Below are 20488 nucleotides of genomic sequence, written 5' to 3'. Positions count from 1 at the left end.
GTGCTTATTAAAGTGTATAAAGCCCTGTATGTTTAAAAATAAAAAATGAATTTATCTTTTAAAGATTATCCATAAAGGGTTAGTTCACCCAAAAACTAAAATTAGCCCATGATTTACTCACCCTGGAGCCATCAAAGCTGTGACTCTTACACCGAATCATCCGCTGAACGCCGCTCGCTCGTAATGCGCGTCTGACAGTTAGCTGAAGCTAGAGATTACGTTCATTAAGTTTTAGATATCGATTTTTTTTTTTTACTTGCACAAATAAATCTATTCACTTCACAAGGCCTTTATTAACCCTCGGAGCCATGTGGGCCACTCTTTTTTGATTTATGGATGTGCTATTTTGGGTTAAAACTATCCCTTTAAAGAGTATGCCAAGGATGTCTATAAAGTTCAGGCTTGGATATGTATTGCTCATTGATAAGGTCATTAACTGGACCTGATTGTAAAGTGTTACCAATGTGTCATTTCATTCTAATCCTGCATTCTATCCTGATTGTACATAAATCAAACAGCCGAGTCTTTACTCATTTTCAAAAAACATCTAAAGACTCATGTTTTTCACCAGAACTTACTCAACTTATTTATACTAGCATTTACTTTTTTGTTGTCTATCATATTCTTGAAAGAAAAAAAAAAAAAGTGGCTATGTGTTCTTTACTAGACTAAAGCCCCTTTCACACTGCACGTCGGACCCGGTATATTGCCGGAACATTGCCAGGTCGCCTTCTGTGTGAAAGCAACCACGTCCCGGGATTGATTCCAGCATTTAACCCGGGTCGGGGACCTAGTAACATTGCGGGGTTCGACCCGGGACGAGCGCTGTGTGAACGAAAGCCAGATCTAATGCCGTGTCGAAGTGATGACGCACGTTATCGCGCGACTCTTTTACCGCTGTTTTGAAGGAAGATCAACGTTCGCAACGAAAACATATGTGCAAACTGTAATGAAGCAGAGATCAGTTAGTTCCTCACTTTCCGCGCTGACGCCGAGATCGTTTGCTTGCTTCAGTGAAAGTATAACGTGCCTAGCGTTTTCGACTCGTACATTACACGTTAAAAGCATCAGCTAAATGATTAAAGGTAAATCAACACAAATTTGATCTATTTACAGCATTTATTTCAGGGATTTAACAGATTTAAAAGCAAAACAAAAAGGAAGCTTGCTCCCTCATCACAACACCATCAGCTGGAAAGGTTCAAACACACGGGATCACTTCCAGTCACTCGGTGTTCACACAAACGTGATGCGTGAACGCGCCTGGTTTATCTGCCACACGTTCAGCTCCTCGTACTCGTCCAGAGCGGCCTGGAACTGTGCAGGAGTGAATCCACGAGACACACAGCGCTGCTCTGCCTCAGCCACACGAACAGACCTCACGACTCCTTCACCGGCCAGCTCTCGCAGCAGAGAGAAGATCACGTCAGCGGGACGCTGTGCCCTGCACACACACACGAGAGAGAGCCACGGTCACGCTGCAGTCAGTGTGTGTGAGTGAGAGTGAGTGAGTGAGTGAGAGTGTGTGTGAGAGAGAGAGGGACAGTGTGTGTGTGTGAGAGAGAGAGCGAGAGAGAGAGAGAGAGAGAGTGTGTGTGTGTGTGTGTGTGTGTGTGTGTGTGTGCGAGAGAGAGAGAGAGAGAGAGAGAGAGTGTGTGTGTGTGTGTGCGAGAGAGAGAGAGAGAGAGAGAGAGAGAGAGAGAGAGAGAGAGAGAGTGTGTGTGTGTGAGTGAGAGAGAGAGGGACAGTGTGTGTGTGTGAGAGAGAGAGCGAGAGAGAGAGAGAGAGAGAGTGTGTGTGTGTGTGTGTGTGCGAGAGAGAGAGAGAGAGAGAGTGTGTGTGTGTGTGTGTGAGAGAGAGAGAGAGAGAGAGAGAGAGAGAGAGAGAGAGAGTGTGTGTGTGTGAGTGAGAGTGTGAGAGAGAGAGAGAGAGAGAGAGAGAGAGAGAGACTGTGTGAGTGAGTGTGTGTGTGAGTGAGAGAGAGAGTGTGTGTGTGTGAGTGTGTGTGTGCGAGAGAGAGAGAGAGTGTGAGAGTGTGTGTGTGTGTGTGTGTGTGTGTGTGTGTGAGTGTGTACCTGGTGTTGTTGGTCTTGTCGGCCTGCAGAGAGTCTTTGCTCATCTCCATCAGTCGCATGGCCTCATTAACGTCCTCCTTCTCCACAACATCCACCATCCGCAAACGAGCCTGAACACACACACACACTTGAAGTCACATCATGTGTGTAAGTCACCACGTTCCGCAAATACAAAAGATTTTTCCAAAAAGGAGTTTCAGTCAAACAGATGATTTGTGCCGGCACTGTCAGACCGAGACAAGTGCAATGCCTTGTGGGAAAGCCAGCAACTGCCCAAGTCTCCGCCTCTCAACACCAGCTAGTCTCTGAGACGTGCGTCTGAGCGCTGCAGCGTCGTGTGCGGTCAGTTTTGCATGGGTTTGCACAGCGGCGTGACCCCAGGCTGAATGCCCACCCCGCAAAGCTGACTGTCACACGACAAACACGGATCTCTGCGTGTCACCGGACGACTGAACCTGCGCCAGCGTGTGTCGTGAAGTGCTGCTTCTACAGTAGAGATGAACACAGCTACCTGCACAAACAGCACTTTTAACACCCGACGGCCACATCAGACCAGCTCCAGAGATCCAGTCCTGCTGATGTGTGTGTGTGTGTGTGTGTGTGTGTGTGTGTCTCACCAGGGCAGTGGAGAGGCGCAGGATGGACAGCAGGGTTCGGGCCGAGGTGAACGTCGTGTCTTTACTGACTCGTGCCTCTTTCCTCATCTCTACATACGCAGCGGTGATGTAATCCGACAGAGCCTCAGGAACCACCGGCTGCTTCTGCTTACATTTACTGATGTAACGCCTGACGGAGAGAAGAACGAACATCAGGTGATCCAATCAGCTTCAGACATCAGTCACACATCTGCATTTCTCTGATTTCTTTGTCAGCTGATGATTTCTTGTAATTACAGGTCAATTCAGGATTGGGGCGATGACAGACATCACAATGTTGAATCAGCATCGAAACTGAATTATATTCAAAGCGGCTCAATTAATAACTTAAACAGTAAAGATCTTAAGTGTACATAAAAGAAACGCCAAAAAATTATTTGGCTAGAAGTTTACATGAGCTAATTAAGCATACAAAAACATTCAAAATGTGAAATTAAAATAAAATAAAAGCGTGAGCGTGTCTGTCGCACAGAAGCGTCCTGGTTCACCTCATGAGCTTCATGTGGATGGGGCTGAAGTGTGTGGGCGGCTGCTTGCAGTGCTGGTGCACGTATGTGATGTGCTGCGCCAGACGCAGGTCGTTGTCTGTATCAGGTTTGTCCTGGATGAGCCACAGCAGGTCGAAGCGGGACAGCAGCGCCGCCGGCAGCTGGATGTTCTGCTCCAGGGTTTTGCGAGGGTTGTAGCGGCCGTACGCTGGGTTCGCCGCGGCCAGGATCGAGCAGCGTGCGTTCAGAGACGTCATGATGCCGGCCTGAGACAAACACCACACACACGTGATCACACTCATTCAGGAGTCAGAAAACACCCAGCTCCAGCGGAGGAGCTCACCTTAGCGATGGAGATGGTCTGCTGCTCCATGACCTCGTGGATGGCCGTGCGGTCGGCGTCAGCCATCTTATCAAACTCATCGATGCAGCACACGCCCAGATCGGCTAACACCAGAGCCCCACCCTCCAGGGTCATCTCACCGGTGACCGGGTCACGCATGACCGCCGCCGTCAGCCCCACGCCGGACGAGCCCCGGCCCGTCGTGTACTGACCTGAAACACAGCGCTGAGAGTTAGCGGCGGGACGCTAGCGGACGGAGGAGCGATGCTGCGGGTCACACTCACTGCGAGGAGCGAGACGGTCGATGTAGGACAGCAGCTGAGACTTGGCCACACCCGGATCTCCCATCAGACAGATGTTAATGTTCCCTACAGACACAGACGCAGTCAGTCACACAGCGCTTCATACACACACTGGGTCAGGAAACATCAGACGATCCTAACCTCGTAGTGCTTTAATACAGAGTAAGTTATGGACTGGGTGATATGATGATATATATATAGAGATCTTTCAGATTCAGATCTAACTATTGTATTTATGGTGTTTTCTGACACCTTTATCAGTGTTACAGTGACTCAAACACACAACAGAGTGATGTAAATACTGCTGTTGTTGTTTTTGCAGAAGAAATCTGATGTTTGGTCTTAATGGCAAGATAATGCCCAGTTTAGCTCCCAGACAGAAACAACTCTCAAAAAGCATCAATGAATATAGACTCGATTATCTTCAGTGAATAACATTGTCTATCAAAGAGTCTGATGTGAGTTTAATAAAGTAGGCGTTTCACTGAAGGTGTAGAGTGATGGAGCATCAGACGGCCGTGTCTCACCCCGGATCTTCATCCCACGAGGAGCCTGCTCCACTCCTCCCACCAGCAGCAGCAGAAGAGCCTTCTTCACATCCTCATGACCGTAGATCTCTGGAGCGATCGATCCCGCCAGCTTCTCGTAGAAGTCCTCCTCTACACACACACACACACACACGTGAGTCCAGACACTTCACAACCCTTATAGACCACACACAGACACGAAGCGTGTTACCTGTGATCTGCCGCAGCTCTTCATCACTCAGCTCTTCAGTTCCCAGCTCATCATCCTCAGTCTTATTCATCAGAGTGATGCAGTGACACTCCAGATACGTCTCTGACAGCAGACCCTGACACACACACACACACACACCAGACATATGTGAATACCGTAAAGAGCTTGTTTAGATATGTTTAGATAGTCTTACGCTGCATCCCAATTCACTAACTCAAACTTCAGCCTTACAGGACGTACTCTTGTGTAGAAACCGTACACACTTCAGAGAAAGCAGTAGAAGAGTGGGCAACTTTTGGGATAAACCATCATGTGACAATGGTGTCTCTAACAGACCCTCTGTCACATCCTGTCACTGTAAACTGGTCTGTTAATCATCTGGTCACAGTTAACGTCCATGCTTCATTTATCTTCTACAGGATCAGAGAGAGAAGTCCCGCACTGATCTTTCATGCGGAGAACTCGGCTCACATTGTTTGTATAACAATACATTTAAAAGTTCCCGGCCAAACTGATCTTTATAGAAGTTCACACTGTTGTTGTAGATGAAATAAAACTTTTTTTCACCATCTTAAAATGTTGATAATCACAATGGATTGTGGGTAATATTAGCCATTATGCTATGTTCACACCAGACACGACTTGCGCGGATAAATCGCACTATTCGAGCGTAGTTGGACGTTTGAACTTTGAGTTCATACGCTTCATTCACGTGTGAAATTAACTTCACGGGGGGGGCTTCTGCCAGCTGAGTTCACACAGCATATAGAGCATCACAGTCCCACGCGCAAACTTATTCCTCCAGTTAATTTTATTTTATATAGTGAATGTAGTGAATTTACAATCATGTAAATAAATAGTGTTTTATATATGTATTGATTTTTATATTTATCATCGTGTATTTTATATTGTGTGCGTGTGAAAGTGGTTAACAATAACGTCAGCAATGGTGCAGTGCTTCGTACCTGACTGCAATCACCGCTCAGTCGTCAACATGTCTTTGCCATTACACAAATGTTCAGTAAATGCACAAAAAGGTATGCCTAGGCTAAATATTGTTTTGACAGTGGCATTATAAAATGCTTGATATGACTCATGCCATATGAAGGCTACAGTAGTCTAGCTAAGCTACCAACCTCCCTGCAAACCTCTCAATGGCAGCCAAGGAGATCATGACTGCACTGATAAGTCTACCGTGCAAAAACGCAACGGGTTTTTATTTCATTTTATTTTTTTATTAATGATCTTCAGTCTTCACGGACCTTCGCGGGGTTTTAACCAGATGGTTACACGAGCTCCACCAATCAGATGCATCACTGTGGGATTGTGGGATTGTTCAGGATTGTGGGTAATGAAGTACTTAGCCAAAGCATTGCGAATAAAAGGCATTTATATCAAAACAAGGTTAGTGCCCCATGATCCTTTTGGTTTATATGAGCATATACTATCGCTTAGTACAGCCGTAGCTGGTTTTAAGTCTACCATGTATGGTTACGTTTTTATGGCTTATACCCCAAATGTCAGAAATTGCATTGAATTTTTACTTCCGGCACCAGCTGTGCGCGGGACTGTGATGCTCTATTCAACCACCTTTTTTATTCAGATAATTTTCTAAATATTACTGTTATGGTGTCATGAAATGTAGTTTTAAAAGTATTTAATGCAAGAATGTAGTTGTTTTAAACTCAAATATGCAATTTATTTATAAAGACAGCATCTATTTAAACATGTGTTTTGCCAATTATCAGCGAGAGCTCACAGGGTTTTTCCTACATTGAAAAATTTTTGGCGGTGCCAAAACGATTTTTATGTCCCGCCAAAGCCGTTTTTGATCTGTAATTGGGTTTTATGAGTGAAGCAAGCTACTGACGGAGAGAACGAGCACAGCGCCCCAACCCCGCACGCACTCTCCGTCTTCAGTTCGGTCTTTGCTCTCTCCTCGCATCAAAATCAGCTGATCCTAATGGTCGGAAGACGAATACATGTTTCACGTGGTGCATTCGGAGAATATATTTGCTGAATTACCGATGGGTGTGAATTGCAGTCAAAACATTTGCCATATCTTTTCTTACAACTTGTGACAAGCATTTCACACATGACATAACTTTAAATAAAATAAAAAATGATTTATATATATATATATATATATATATATATATATATATATATATATATATATATATATATAAAGTAACTGTAATTGATTGATTATTTAAGTAATGGGGTGGAACGGTTTGCTGGAAAAAAAAAAAAAGTTGGGTTCAACCACACACGGTTCAGCACGCGCTTCAACTTAAATCTGACAAAGCATCTGTTAAATCATCTGTAATATGGCTTGCTATAAATGCCACGTAAAAAACAGGTTCAGGGTTCAGCTAATAAATGTTTCTGTTGATCCATGCGCATTCTGGCTTCCCAGACATTACAAAAACATGAGAGAAAGAAAAAACCCTGGACAAATCATTCACTGTATATGAGCAGTAATTTATTACGTCATCTGGGTGCTGATATCTGTGTTTAAACTAAACTCATTTAAGCTTTGTCAGTTAAAACATTTAAGAGCCAGAGGACACGAGGACGCGCACAAATATAAGCTCTCTCTGAAGTATTGTGTTTAAATGGACAAATTCACACAAAAATCATGTCAAAATGCCTGTTTTAAGCATCCTATAGCAGACATAGCCAGCTGAATGCAGGCCACTGGATCTGTGCATTCTCTTAAAGTCAGTCTTTATATTAATCGAACAGCAACAACAAAGAAATCACTCACTGCTCCTAATTAAATAGCTAAGTTTAATAAAGAACAATCTTTAATTTACACAGTCAAATATGCGATGCTGTTTTACATTTTATTACATTATTCAATTTCTGTAGCTAAAAATGAATGTAGGTCTGTAATTTGTGTGAACATATTTTTGAAGAATTGAAGGATGACTGTTGTCATATTTTGTATGCTACACTGTAAACCCTGATAAGTTCACAGAGCTCAAAAAATATTTTGTAACAGATTACACAAAAACATTTAAGTGATGTTTTTAAATGTTTTAAGTTTACATAAACTTAACAAATTTAATTCCAGTTGCCTTAAAGGGGGGGGGGGTGAAATGCTCGTTTTCACTCAATCTCCTGTTAATCTTGAGTACCTATAGAGTAGTACTGCATCCTTCATAACTCCAAAAAGTCTTTATTTTTATTATATTCATAAGAGAAAGGTAGTCTGTACCGATTTTTCCCGGAAAAACACGAGCGTCTAGAGGCGTGACGTGTGGGCGGAGCTAAAGAATCACGAGCGCCAGTAGGCTTTTGAGTTGGGAGCATGTGGAAGCTGTGACACAGATCCAGAGGCTGAAATTTAACAAGAGCAGCATCAGCAAAGGTGCTATGCTATGTGGTATGTACTGAAACTGTATATATTTGCTTAGCGGTTTTTGAAAATGACTAAGTTCCACTTTATGTCGTCTTTTTTTTTTTTAAGCTGTACATGTGGAAAGTGCAGTTTGATGACAACATCGCATGTTGTTTACTTGATGTGCTTACAGCTGATAGCTAAGTTAACAACACAGAGATATTTGAAGCAGTTTTACTCAACGCCTGTGGTTCCAACACACGATCGTGACCCTTTTCCGTTGGGACTGCATTATCCTTAAGAAATAAACGATGTGCAATCCGAAATGCAGGGAACAAACAAAAACACTTGCACAACTCCGTTGATGCTCTGTAAAAATAAACTCCATCCACTGGTCCCTTAATGCGGTTTCTCTTTTGGTAATCTGTGCAGGGTTGTCTTGCCCTGGCAACCAAAAACACACTTCTTTTGTGTCATTTGGCGACGCTCTCGCTCTGATCAGTGAAGTCTGTTGTGCTCTCAGTGCTCTGCTATACGGGAGCGCGCTCTTCCGGCAGAAGTGCCTCAGGACACATATAAGGAAATTCTGCTCCATCTAACGTCACACAGAGCCATACTCGAAAAAACTTTCCCAAACTTGTGACAAACCGGAAGGAGTTTTTTTGGAACAGAAATACTCCTTCAAACGTACAACTTAATTTTTGAAACTTTGTCCATGTTTAGCATGGGAATCCAACTCTTTAACAGTGTAAAAAACTCAGTATGCATGAAATAGCATTTCACCCCCCCTTTAAATTATCTCAGAGTTATCTTAAATAATTATATTTCCGAACTTATAATTAGGGAGTAATTCACTCATAATTTTATCTATTTTTCAACTCCTATAATGTGGGAAATAAACTCAAAATTGGCTTTTGCTGTCCATCCTCAGTCTAACCACAGGCTCTACTCTTCACCACAACGGTAACACTACAAATCCAACATAACATAAACCTTTGTAAAACCTAATATAACACAACATTTATGTATTAACTTATGTCCCTCCATGTTAATCTTGTGTAAAAACACACAAAATAACACTTAATTTCTAAATGTATTTTCCTTGTTTTCTGATGCAAAGCATGCTGGGAACTAGAAAACACAATAATTTTAAGTTCACCTCACTACAACAAATTTTTGAGTTAACAGAACTTATTTAAATTAAGTCCAATGAACTTTCGTTATTATTTGAGTGCAATTAACTAATTTCATTTGATTAATTTCACTGTTCTGTTTTACAGTGTAGTTACAATAACCTGAGTATTTCCATTTTGAAGTGTTTGAAATATGTTTTAAAAGGGAAAGTGAAACAGTACATTATTAGCTTAGGCCTGTAACTGACTGATTATTGTGTTTATATACGAGTAATAAGCCTGTGTGAAATACTTAACGTTATATATTACTGTTGAAAATGTTGAATTATAGTTGGCAGTTTGTATAGTTATATACTATTTGTATAGTTAAATAATTTGCTAGTGACTAACAGGCAACAAGAATGTCAAAGTAGAACTTTGCAGCCATATTACCCTGGAGCCCAAGACTGTTTGACCACTGAAGCTAAGCAGGGCTGAGCTGGTCAGTACCTGGATGTGAGACCTCTGAGAAAACGAGGTTGCTGCTGGAAGAGGAGCTAGTGAGGTCAGCAGGGGGCGCTCACCCTGTGGTCTGTGTGGGTCCTAGCGCCCCAGTGTAGTGATGGGGACACTATACTGTCAACAAGCACCGTCCTTCGGATGAGACGTTAAACGGAGGTCCTGACTCTCTGTGGTCATTAAAAATCCCAGGATGTCTTTCGAAAAGAGTAAAGGTGTGACCTCGGCATCCTGGCTAAATTCACCCATTGGCCTCGGACCATCATTGTCTCTTAACAATCCCCATATCTGCTGATCGGCTTCATCACTCCGTCTCCTCTGTGTGTGTGTGTGTGTGTGTGTGTGTGTGTGTGGGGTGGGCGTTCTGGCGCACTATGGCTCCGTCGCATCATCAGGTGGATGCTGCACACTGGTGGTGGATGAGGAGATACCCCCTAACTATGTAGAGCACTTTGAGTGTCTAGAAAAGTGCTATATAAATTTAAGGAATTATTATTATTATTATTATAGAACTTACATTTTGGCCTTTTTTTTTTTAAATATTTTTTTGTGGTAGATCTTACTTTACATTTGGACTTTGGATGTGATCTTGGGCTCGAAAAGGTTGGTGACCACGGAGTTACAGCGACTGGTCTGCCCGTCAGTGTCTGAATCAGTGTATAACAAATCATTACTTCTTAGATGTCGGTCATCCACCACCGAAGACCAATTCTGACCCAGGAAAAACCCTGGCTCAGTGATCATGTCTCTCACCTCGGCTAGTCCTTCTGATGCGTGACGCTGTCTCTGATGTCTCTTTAGTGGTTCAAGATAAAATATAACTCGTTTGGGGTGAATCTAATCTTTGGTCTTTATTCAATTCATCTATTAATATCTTATATACACACACATACACACAATCAAGATCCTTTTTAATCCGGTTTCTTGTAAAAGTATGAAGAATCATACAGCGATGATAAGTTTGTCCTCCATAGTTTCTTTCCAATTTTCCCTCCGCTCGCTACGCCGTAATCAAGTCACTACTAGAGCAAGCTACTGATTGGTGAACGCAGCGCGAAATTTCACCAAAGTTCAGATTTTACAATTCGCGCGTTTCACTCGAAACGCTCAATTCGCACGCCTCGCTTGCAAGAAACGCCGCAGGTTGTCTATTCCGTCTTGGCATTGACTTAACATTGAAATCACTCGTGACAGACGCTCTATTCCCGTCTGGTGTGAACACCGAGTGTTTTGGTGTTGTCTTTTGAACACACTATGCTTTGGGACGCACTTATTCTAATCTCACACACCATTTAGGACGGATAGTATGAACACTGGGACGCAGCGATACAAATGTAGAGAGACCCACTGTTTGCTGACAGGACGTTGAGATGTGTGTAGCGTGTGTGAAGTGTGTCACCTGTATAGCCTGTCTGAATCCAGAGCGCAGCAGAGGAAGGAATATTCCAGAAATAGCCACGTGATCTCCAGGCTGTGCCACACGCGTGTTCTCTCCGCGGGCGTAAATGGTCATACTGCGAGGAATGTTTCCCACCGGCACCTGATCGCTCTGAGTGTTTAACACACACACACACACACAACACTCAGCATGATTTACACTCAGCCAGACAAACGTGACACTCACTCACACACACACACACACACACACACTCACATGCTCCTGAATGCGCAGCTCCTGGAACTTGACGAACTTTGACCCGCGTGTCTGCAGATACAGCCGTCCTCCAGACTTGTTGGTGACACACTCCTGACTGGGACACATGATGAGCGGCGTGAAGCTGGGAGATGCGATCTGACCAACGGCAGGGACAGGACTCGTGTTAACACACACACACACACGAGAGTTTAAGGACAGCATGCACTAGTGAGATACGCACCGGCTGATAGGTCTCGGCTCCGCACTGATCGCAGGTGTAGGTGGCCACAGCCATCATGGGTTTGACCTCCGTGGCTCTGGTGACGATTCCCCTGACGGTCACCAGCTGACCGATGCTGTCGGCCTTCACATCACGCACCACCTTGGGCTTCAGTGTGGACGGAGGACGGAAATAAACCTCGCTGAGAAATACACAAGCCGTGCAATTATAAACGAGTGAGTACAGCATGACCGAAACAGGACGACGCGTAACACACTGAACTCTCCTGGACATGAGTGTGTGTGTGTGTTATAACTAGGGATGGGCATTTTGGGAAATGTCTCATTTCGACAGGTTTCAAAGACGATTAATCGGGGGTGGGGCTTGCTAATTTTCTGATAATCCTGAATTTGGGATTTTCCTTAGTTATAATCATCAAAATTAAATGAAATAAACATTTGAAATATATAATTCTGTGTGTAATGAATGAATATAATGTTGTATAATTATATAATGAATATAATGTAGGTTTAAAAGTCACTTGTATAATACAAGTTTCACTTTTTGAATGGAATTAGTGAAATAAAATCAACTCCTTGATGATATTTGAATTATATGACCAGCACCTGTATATCATCTGTTCGATGTCTTGATCTGTAGTACAAGCAGAATAATTGACTCCAGGGCGTTACCTTGCTTTATTTTTCAAATTATTCAACGTCCTGACATCAATTATTCCTCACTTAAACAATGCATTAGTGTAATGTCTTGCCCTGTCAGGCACTTTGACAGAGGTGTGTGTGTCCTCAGCACAAAAACATTGTTTACAGTTAGTGATCGATCAATACTGATGGGTTTTTATAACCGATACGATAGCAGTTATTAGCATGTTTGTGTTCCCGATAACCAGCATGCAGAACCGTTATTTATTAACTGTTATAAAGTAAATAAATGTCTTACTGAAGAAAGAACACACTTCACGTTGGTTTTTCCTCTTTTCAGTCATTTCACATAAAATTTCATCTTTATATTACAATAAAAAAAAAAAAAAAAAAAAAATATTGTAAAAAGAATCAACAGCAACACTAATATTAACAATACGCCAAATAAATGTAGAATGTCTAATGTTTTCAAATGGAGAAAATAAAGAACGAGTCATAACTTCATTTTAAACTACTGTTTTAGGTTTATATTTATGTTTAATAGCTAGAGTCAAGAATGATTCACTGGATAATGTTAATTCACTGAATAATATTCTCTGGAAGATAAACAAAACGCTGTATTTTAATGCATTTCTCAACTGGAATGTTATATCAAAATGATTAATAATGTTTTGTTGTACTAGATTATGAAAAGCCTGCTGACAGCATTTTAGTCACTTCCTTATTGGCTTCACGAGAGAGAGCGGGAGGTTGCCGCTCGACTGTGACCCGGGGCTGCGTTGCGTTCTCAATTACTGGTTCCGCCACTCTTTATTTATACTACGTCATTTAATCAAAATAATCGTGGTTGACAAATGAAACTTTTGAGGAAAATTACAATACATAGAAGTTACATACAGCACAATTTTTAAGACCCAGACATCAAAATTCAAGACTTTTTAAAGTCTTTTTTAGGTATTATTTCCAAATTAATAAATTCAATGCTTTTAAGGCTTTTTAAGACCCCGCGGGAACCCTGTAGATTATGAAAAGCCTGCTGACAGCGTGGTTTATCTGTGCAGTTACACAGAACTACACTCAAACTGTGATCGCTCACGGCGATAATACATAATTTACATTGAGTTGTATTTATCTAGATGTTTATTAGTAAAATAATGGTTATATTAGTAAATATTAATACAATTTAGGGTGTTTTAAACAAGTGATCCTTGTTCAAAGTTACATGCGGTGCTGCAGTATTTCCCGAGCATCAACCCGAGAGACTAATGATCAGCAAATGTACAACAGAGAAATAATTATATTCAGCGCTTTTATTTCCAACATCCGCTCCTTCAGGCAGAGTTAAGTCTTTATAGACCCCTTAAATCGCCTACGTCACCGCTCTATGGAGGCAAAACATAAGCCAGAACTCATAGAAGGTGCGCTAAAAGTTTGAGGTTTTGACTTTAAAATGTCTTCTTGTTGGGTTTTTGGCTGCCAGAATAGAAGGAACATCACTTTCGTTTCAAAACTAAAGTTTTACCGGATCCTGGCAGACATTCCTTCACAGAAATCAAGAAGACAATTGTGGTTGAATGCAATACGGCGTACAGACTGGACGGAGATGATCATAAATAATGCTTGTGTTTGCAGTGCACACATCATATCTGGGGCCTGTACCATGATGGTAGCTCAACAAATTCAGACTTACAGGATTATTTTTGAGTTGTCAAAACCAAACCTCTCCAATCCGGCTTTGTTGGTACCATGATGCTGTTCATCAACTTTCTTTGTCAATTCAGGCTTTGATCCTGAGTTTGTGGAGCGCGTGCACATGAATGTGTGACATCACTGGCGAACAGCCAATCACGAGCCTTGCAATACAAAGCAAGTTTGATTTACTTCTCGTGAGAGAGACCCAGCGAGATTCAAAACTAAAGGTTAAAGGTTTTGCTAAAGGTTAAGAAATTGCAGAATATGACACATTTAAAATGTCATATGAAAAATGAAGGAGGACTAATAAAATAAATGATCTTGCTCCATCAGTGTAGTCACAAGTGGAACTTGTTAACTTAGTTTATACATTTGGAAATATATAGCGATAGAGACTTGAACATTTAAGTTCAGATTTGTAATTTTTAAAATAGTTCTAGCTGTAATCTTTTGATACTACAGCTTATTTATATTACATGATCTGTATACATTAATATTTATTTAAAATAATTTATAATAACTGTTAAAATAAAATAAGATAAATAATAATATGAATCACAATAATTATATAAATCATAAAATGACTCCGTTATTATCATTAAAGCCAGAATTCTATTTTTTTTTTTTTTTTAGCATAAGTGACCTTTAAATTGGAGCAAGATAAACTGGAGTGACTGTGTCAGACATGTGTCCCTTCTCTCACATCTGATTGGTTCACCTTCAGTCTGAGATCTCTAACCCAGAACATAACCTTCCCCGGAGCAGGTTAACCGTGCAGCGTAAGATACCATGGCAACAAACACCGATTAAAGCCGAGCTACTTTCATAGTACCCAAAACCCAGGGTTGGCGGAAACTAAGCTGAAACATAGCTGGCTAGCCACCTAATCCAGCTTCATGGTACAGGCCCCAGGTAAAATAGTCTATGCATATGAACTGGTGTGTTGGTTTTATCAGCAAGTTTTTTTGTTTTATAGGTGAAAAGTTGCCAACCTTCAGCACACTAGCTAGTTTAAATGTTAAACAAACATACAGCGATAGATGTGTGTGCCATCCTTTGAATGATCTCTTAAAATAATACACAATGCTAATCATAGTTAGCCCAGCGATAGGTTACATTAGAAAATAAGCCTTTGGCAAAATTCCCCAAACCACCCAAAAGTAATTCATATGGCCGTATGGCATCCGCAAGAGTTAATTTACAAAAATAGCTGTCACGGTCCCGCAGAGTCAGGGACTGTACATATTCAGACAGTTCCCTAAACTTCTTCTGCATCCATGTTTAATAAATCCCTCCTATAACGTGCTAGCTCACGCTTGTCAACACCGCGTCAGCGCCTCTTTATGCCTCCAGCTAAGCCCCGCCCACCCAGAGACATTGCAATGTTTACAAACTTTTAAGGAGTCTACTGGGACAGAACTTAATGGATTATTTAACATGACTCCATGAGTTACTCTATTTCTCAGAGACAAGCTGCTTAAATTATAAACCAGGCATTAATGTAATGCATCGAATTTGTTCATAACTAGTGGTTATGTTAAATAAAGGTCACGAATTCCAGCAAATCAAGTACCTGCACACCGTTGTCTCGTCTCACCCTCAGACGCGCTGCAATTACGATCCTGTGCACAGTTTTGAAAACACCCACAAGATGACGGCGTTTAACGGTGAATGCGATATTACAAAACCGATATCAGATTATGATAAAATGCTTAAATATTGGTAAATCGATATATTGGTCCATCTCGGTTTATGGTCATATCCTTATCTGTAAACGTCACAATTTGACAAGCATTTCTATACAGGCCCGTCCTGACAGTGTGCGTTAAGTTTAAATCTTTACTGAATGAGCTGCGGTGCATGCACACGGACAGAGGGAGACAATTAATACTCTGCACAAACACATTCACTGTGCTGAAAAACCTGTTGAACATTAAATTTAGGTTTAAAAGTCAACATTTAGTGCACGCGTTTAATGAGTAGGAATTGATAACAGCATGTATTTGTCTGAATATAAATATCAGACGTCTTTTACTGGATAAAGAAATGACAGTAAGATGTGCCTTTATCGTTATTTTAAATGTAAAGATTTAAGATATATACACTATTTTGTACGTAACTAACTTATGAAAACAAATGTATGCAAGGTTTGTGGCACAGCTGCTCTAAAATAACAGTTCTGGTGATTACCAAGTATTGCAATACTTTCTGTATTGGTTAGTCCTCCAAAAGGCATAAGCTCTTTAGTAACAGTAGTAATCCATTTCTAACGCGAAAATACAATAATTGCACTTGTATATCAAAGAAAGGCAGATAGTCAAGCACTTTAGTGTTTTCTTCTTTCTGCCCAGATGCTCGATTACAGTCAGAAAGTACCTAAACAATGCCAGCAAGGATGCAAGCTTAAGGCATATGGCCACATTTGTTGTGAATAAATACTATTTATTTATTTCAGTTTGTTATTTGCCAAAATACGTGACAATAACATTTTTAGGTTTACATTTTTTTGACAGACTCCTAAAATATTTGTGTTTTCTCTATTAGACAGGTTGTCTAATACATTGTTAAGCACTGTATGATTTCATAGCATTAATTTAGCACGTTTGTTTGAAGGACATTGGGCAGATTGTGGAATAGTGTTTTTTTGGCAAGTAAAGAAATTTGGATTTTATCCAATTAATAAAAATAAAAAAAAATAATCAGCCATCTAATCGATTTCAAAATAATCGTTAGCTACAGCCCTATTGTAATATATTTTGTATTAATATGCAGTGTATGGTTTACTGCACTCAAATTTTTTTTTTTTGTACTTTTTATTAGGTGAAAAACTCACCTAATATATATATATATATACAAATGAATGAAAATGAAAACCAAAATCACACCAGCCCCAGTGTGTGTCACTCACAATCTACGCATGAGTTCAGCCGGATACTGGTTCCGGGGGTCACGCGTGTCTGCGGGGTCATGACCTCTGGTCTCCATCATCAGCCGGTGCTCGATATAAACGTCCAAGGCATCCTTCGCCACAACCTACAAAACAAACACACAAACATATATCGATTAGTGGGCATTATTACTGATACACAGCTGTGTGAGCGTTTATATCCTGCATGTATGCAAATTATATTGGTCAATCTTAAATCCACTTAAATATCCAGCTATACATGAAGATCTGTGTGATAATGGTTTACATTTCAACAATAACAAAAGGTGTGATTTGTTATGTAGCATATATCATTCTTTGAGCGAACGTGGAAAAAGCTGGATGTTATTTTCATTTTTTTCTGACAGCGGTACAGATCTATAATGTGAGATGAACCTCTCTCTCTCTGTATTCAGGCAGCAGCTCGTGAACCGCATCTGCAAACAGTCCGGTGTAACGCTTGGCGTTCTCACACACACTCTCCACCAGCTCAGGGTCTTCCTCCGCCACATCATCCAGATCCAGCACCAGAGCCACCTGCTCTCTGTGCGCCAGAGACACCTGAAACACACACACACACACGGGTGAGCGGGAGTCCAGCAGAAGCTGCAGGAACGGAGCAGGCTGCAGATCTCACCAGCTGAGCGCCGTATTTGAACACCTTCTTCCCGGAGTCATCCTCGCTGTAGAACTCCTGCAGGAAGCGCTTGCACTTCTCTGGAACACAGCCACAGCAGAAGAGCCGCGATCACACACAGATCTTAAGTCAGCACGGCTGTGTAAATGCAGTAAAAGTTTCGCTCCAAATGAGCGCGCGGTCACGCAGCGGGAAAAACAGCAGTCACGTGAGCGCGCGCGGACGAAGCGTAAACAAACGCGCCAAGGAACACAGAAACAACAAAAAGCTCAAAACGTTTGCCGCAGGTCACGATTAATAGCTCATGCGACACTCTGCGTCCAGTGTCACGTGGTCACTAGCAACTGTTAAGCAGAGAATAAACTAAAGAAGATAAAACACAGTTTAACTACATGATCAACGCGTTAAACAGCCTCGTATCGAATCAGTTCGCGTAAACTAACATGAACACGCGTCATCTCGCTGAACGTTTCGCGTTATAATTGACGCTCGTGTAACGCCACTTGATGGCGCCTGGATGTTTTTGTAAACAAAGAAGCACATGGCTGTGGAGCCGCGCTGCTTCCGCGATCCCTCCGCGCTTCATCAACTAGTCCCCTCTGGACCGGGTACGCGCCGTGGACTGACCACGCGCAGACCAAACTCTCACACTGCGCGGTAATGCGACGCCTGACAACCGCTGCGGAACCGAGTGATCGGAGTAAACAGAAACGCGTGATTTTTTGTTGTTGTTGAAGATCTGTCTTAAAACAAGCACGTGCTCTCCGTGCGCAGCCGCTCTTTGTTCCGAAACTCCATCCGGGCACTACAGCGCAGTTTTCGCGAGCAATAAAACTAATTTTAGAAACTAAAAAGTTACATGCATAACGGAACAAAAAGCTCATAGACTATGTCACACCGACTCCGAGTTCAGATACCAAATATAATGATTCATTTGTTTTGATCTAAGTTTCATCTAATAGACATCGCCTCAGAAAAACAGCAGAGAGAGTTCTTAACAGAACTTAAGTTCAGTGTGCGCTAGAAATGTATTTCCCAACTCACCCTTCTCCGCCATGTAATCCTTTGGTGCCATTTTTGTTGCGGAAGTGTGGAATAGTCACGTTTCTAAGGTAAATCTGTGACTATTTAACCTAGAAAACGTTTCCTTGACTGAAGATGCAGCGCGGTCTGAGGAGCAGCTGCAAAAACTGGCGCGAATCTGCTACCGCTTTCCACCAATCAGAGTGAGTCTTCCAGTGCGCGAGGGCGGGGCTCTGACTATGGCGCGAGAATCTTCCAAACGTAACACGTCACGTGGACAGATCGACCAATTACATCTGCGCTTTGAAACGGCGGCAAAACAATACGGTTTATGACGTCTTGACAAAAGCGGCGACGAGCTCATTGTCATAATATCCGCACGAGCCGCTGAGAGGAGCACCGAGAGAACAGTGAGGCGACAGAACTAATAAACCTAATAAACCAGTCCCGTCGCAGGGGCTGTTCCAAGTGGCCTGCATTTTATGTCGTTAATGTCTCATTTGCATTACTGTTTTTCCACCCATGTTGTCCTTTAAAAGACTCAAATAGTCATATAATACAAGACTGTATAAGAATCACAAAAGACGACAAAAAGTTGTACAATTTAAACTTTTAGGCTGGTCTATAAACCTGACTTTTTTTCGCCCCTCGTGCCGGGCTTCGGGCTCATTTTAGGCTTCTCCTTATTTTTATATTTTAGACATCTGTCGATGCGGCGCTGATGGAAACGACACGAGACTGTCGAGAGCAGCTCGATGGTGATAAGTGTCCCGCAGATGGGCTGCGTTTCCAAAAAGCTTTCTAAGCCTAAGAAGTTCGTAAAAACGATCGCACGACTGATTTTAATATTACGATCTGATTCCCAAAAGCATCATAACTTAAGTAGCACTTGAAATCATCGTAGATCTATGAGTGCTCTGAAGAAATCGTAAAGCCGTAAGTGCATCATAAGAAGATTCATGCGCCACCTGCAGGACAATCAGCAGATTACACCTTTAACTGGATTCAAATGCAATGTGATTACAATATAAGGATTTGACTGTGCATTATTGTACGCTTTATAACTCGTATATATATATATATATATATATATATATGAATGAAATAATTAAAAAAGGCAGAAAAAAAGAAATACAGATCTAAATTAAATGACTGAACAAAAAACAGTAATAGTAGTGTAGAAAATATGATTCAAAGACTGGGAAATAATTCTTCATGATGTTGTGTGAGTGTATTACAATTTAAAGTAGGCCATAATATCATGCACTATACCATAATATAATATCCGTGTTGTCTGGAACACAGCATTAGATTAACATTTCAATAAACGAGCGTGTACTAATTACGAGCAATTCTATTAGGTAACATTTCAGCACTTGACAAGTGGATAGCGCCTCCTAAAGTAGCACTTAAAGCACATTTATGTGCGGTTACTTTAAATGCATTTTTGGGAAACATGTGAGACAATAAAGAAAGATAAAATGGCTCGTAGAAAAGGCTCTTAAGCGCTAAGATCAATCGTTATCTGGAAACCTGGCTCTGAACAGTTCTGCGTTCAAATACACGCAATAGGCTTAAGCTTGCTGCAAAGCACCAGAAATCTAACTACCATAAATGTGACAGGGGGAAATAAGGAGATATTTGAATTATTTACTAATAAACTGAGTCTGTGTCACAAGGATAAAGTTGATCCTGACTTGCCATCTCCTCATTAGATGTGTCTTTAGAGAGAAGTGGATTTTAAGGGATTATGATTATAATTATTCATTATTCAAAATTATGATTATGATTATTATGCCATGTGGCATGTTTTCACCGAGTTTCGGTTCATTTTTGAGAAGCGCTCCTGTTCAAGACGAGACGGCAGAAAGCACATCATGTTTGTTTTCTTTATTTTATACATTTTGTTGCTTTTGTGAGTGCACACAAATAAAACTAGACCCTTTACAGTTATGAATGATGCATGTAACTCGGACACTTTTCTAACCGGCATTCATCTCGCGCTGATCACCGGTAGCAATCAAGCCTCGATTTACTCATAGACAGTAAAAGAAATGGACACAGCGACCCCATTGGAACTCTTCTCACACAATGTTTGATAGGGAGCCAGTGC

General features: G+C 41.5%; 1 protein-coding gene across 1 annotated transcript; it reads right to left on the bottom strand.

Moving 5' to 3' along the window:
• Positions 1 to 1100: 1100 nt before the first annotated feature.
• Positions 1101 to 18427, bottom strand: LOC113114374 (DNA replication licensing factor mcm7-B-like). The gene is made up of 15 exons (XM_026281294.1): positions 18397 to 18427; positions 17353 to 17432; positions 17112 to 17276; positions 16698 to 16822; positions 11457 to 11637; positions 11234 to 11371; positions 10979 to 11128; positions 4603 to 4717; positions 4392 to 4523; positions 3847 to 3930; positions 3563 to 3774; positions 3220 to 3485; positions 2693 to 2861; positions 2076 to 2185; positions 1101 to 1444 (listed from the first exon to the last, which is right to left on the bottom strand). Exons 1-15 carry the CDS (start codon positions 18425 to 18427, stop codon positions 1237 to 1239), a joined length of 2166 nt encoding a protein of 721 aa, XP_026137079.1. The 3' UTR covers positions 1101 to 1236.
• Between the last annotated feature and the right edge of the window lie 2061 nt (positions 18428 to 20488).

This window comes from Carassius auratus, chromosome 14 (genome assembly GCF_003368295.1).
Source record: "Carassius auratus strain Wakin chromosome 14, ASM336829v1, whole genome shotgun sequence".
Lineage (NCBI taxonomy): Eukaryota > Metazoa > Chordata > Actinopteri > Cypriniformes > Cyprinidae > Carassius > Carassius auratus.
Note: the sequence above shows the minus strand (reverse complement) of the source record. Positions and strands in the feature narration are given on the sequence as shown.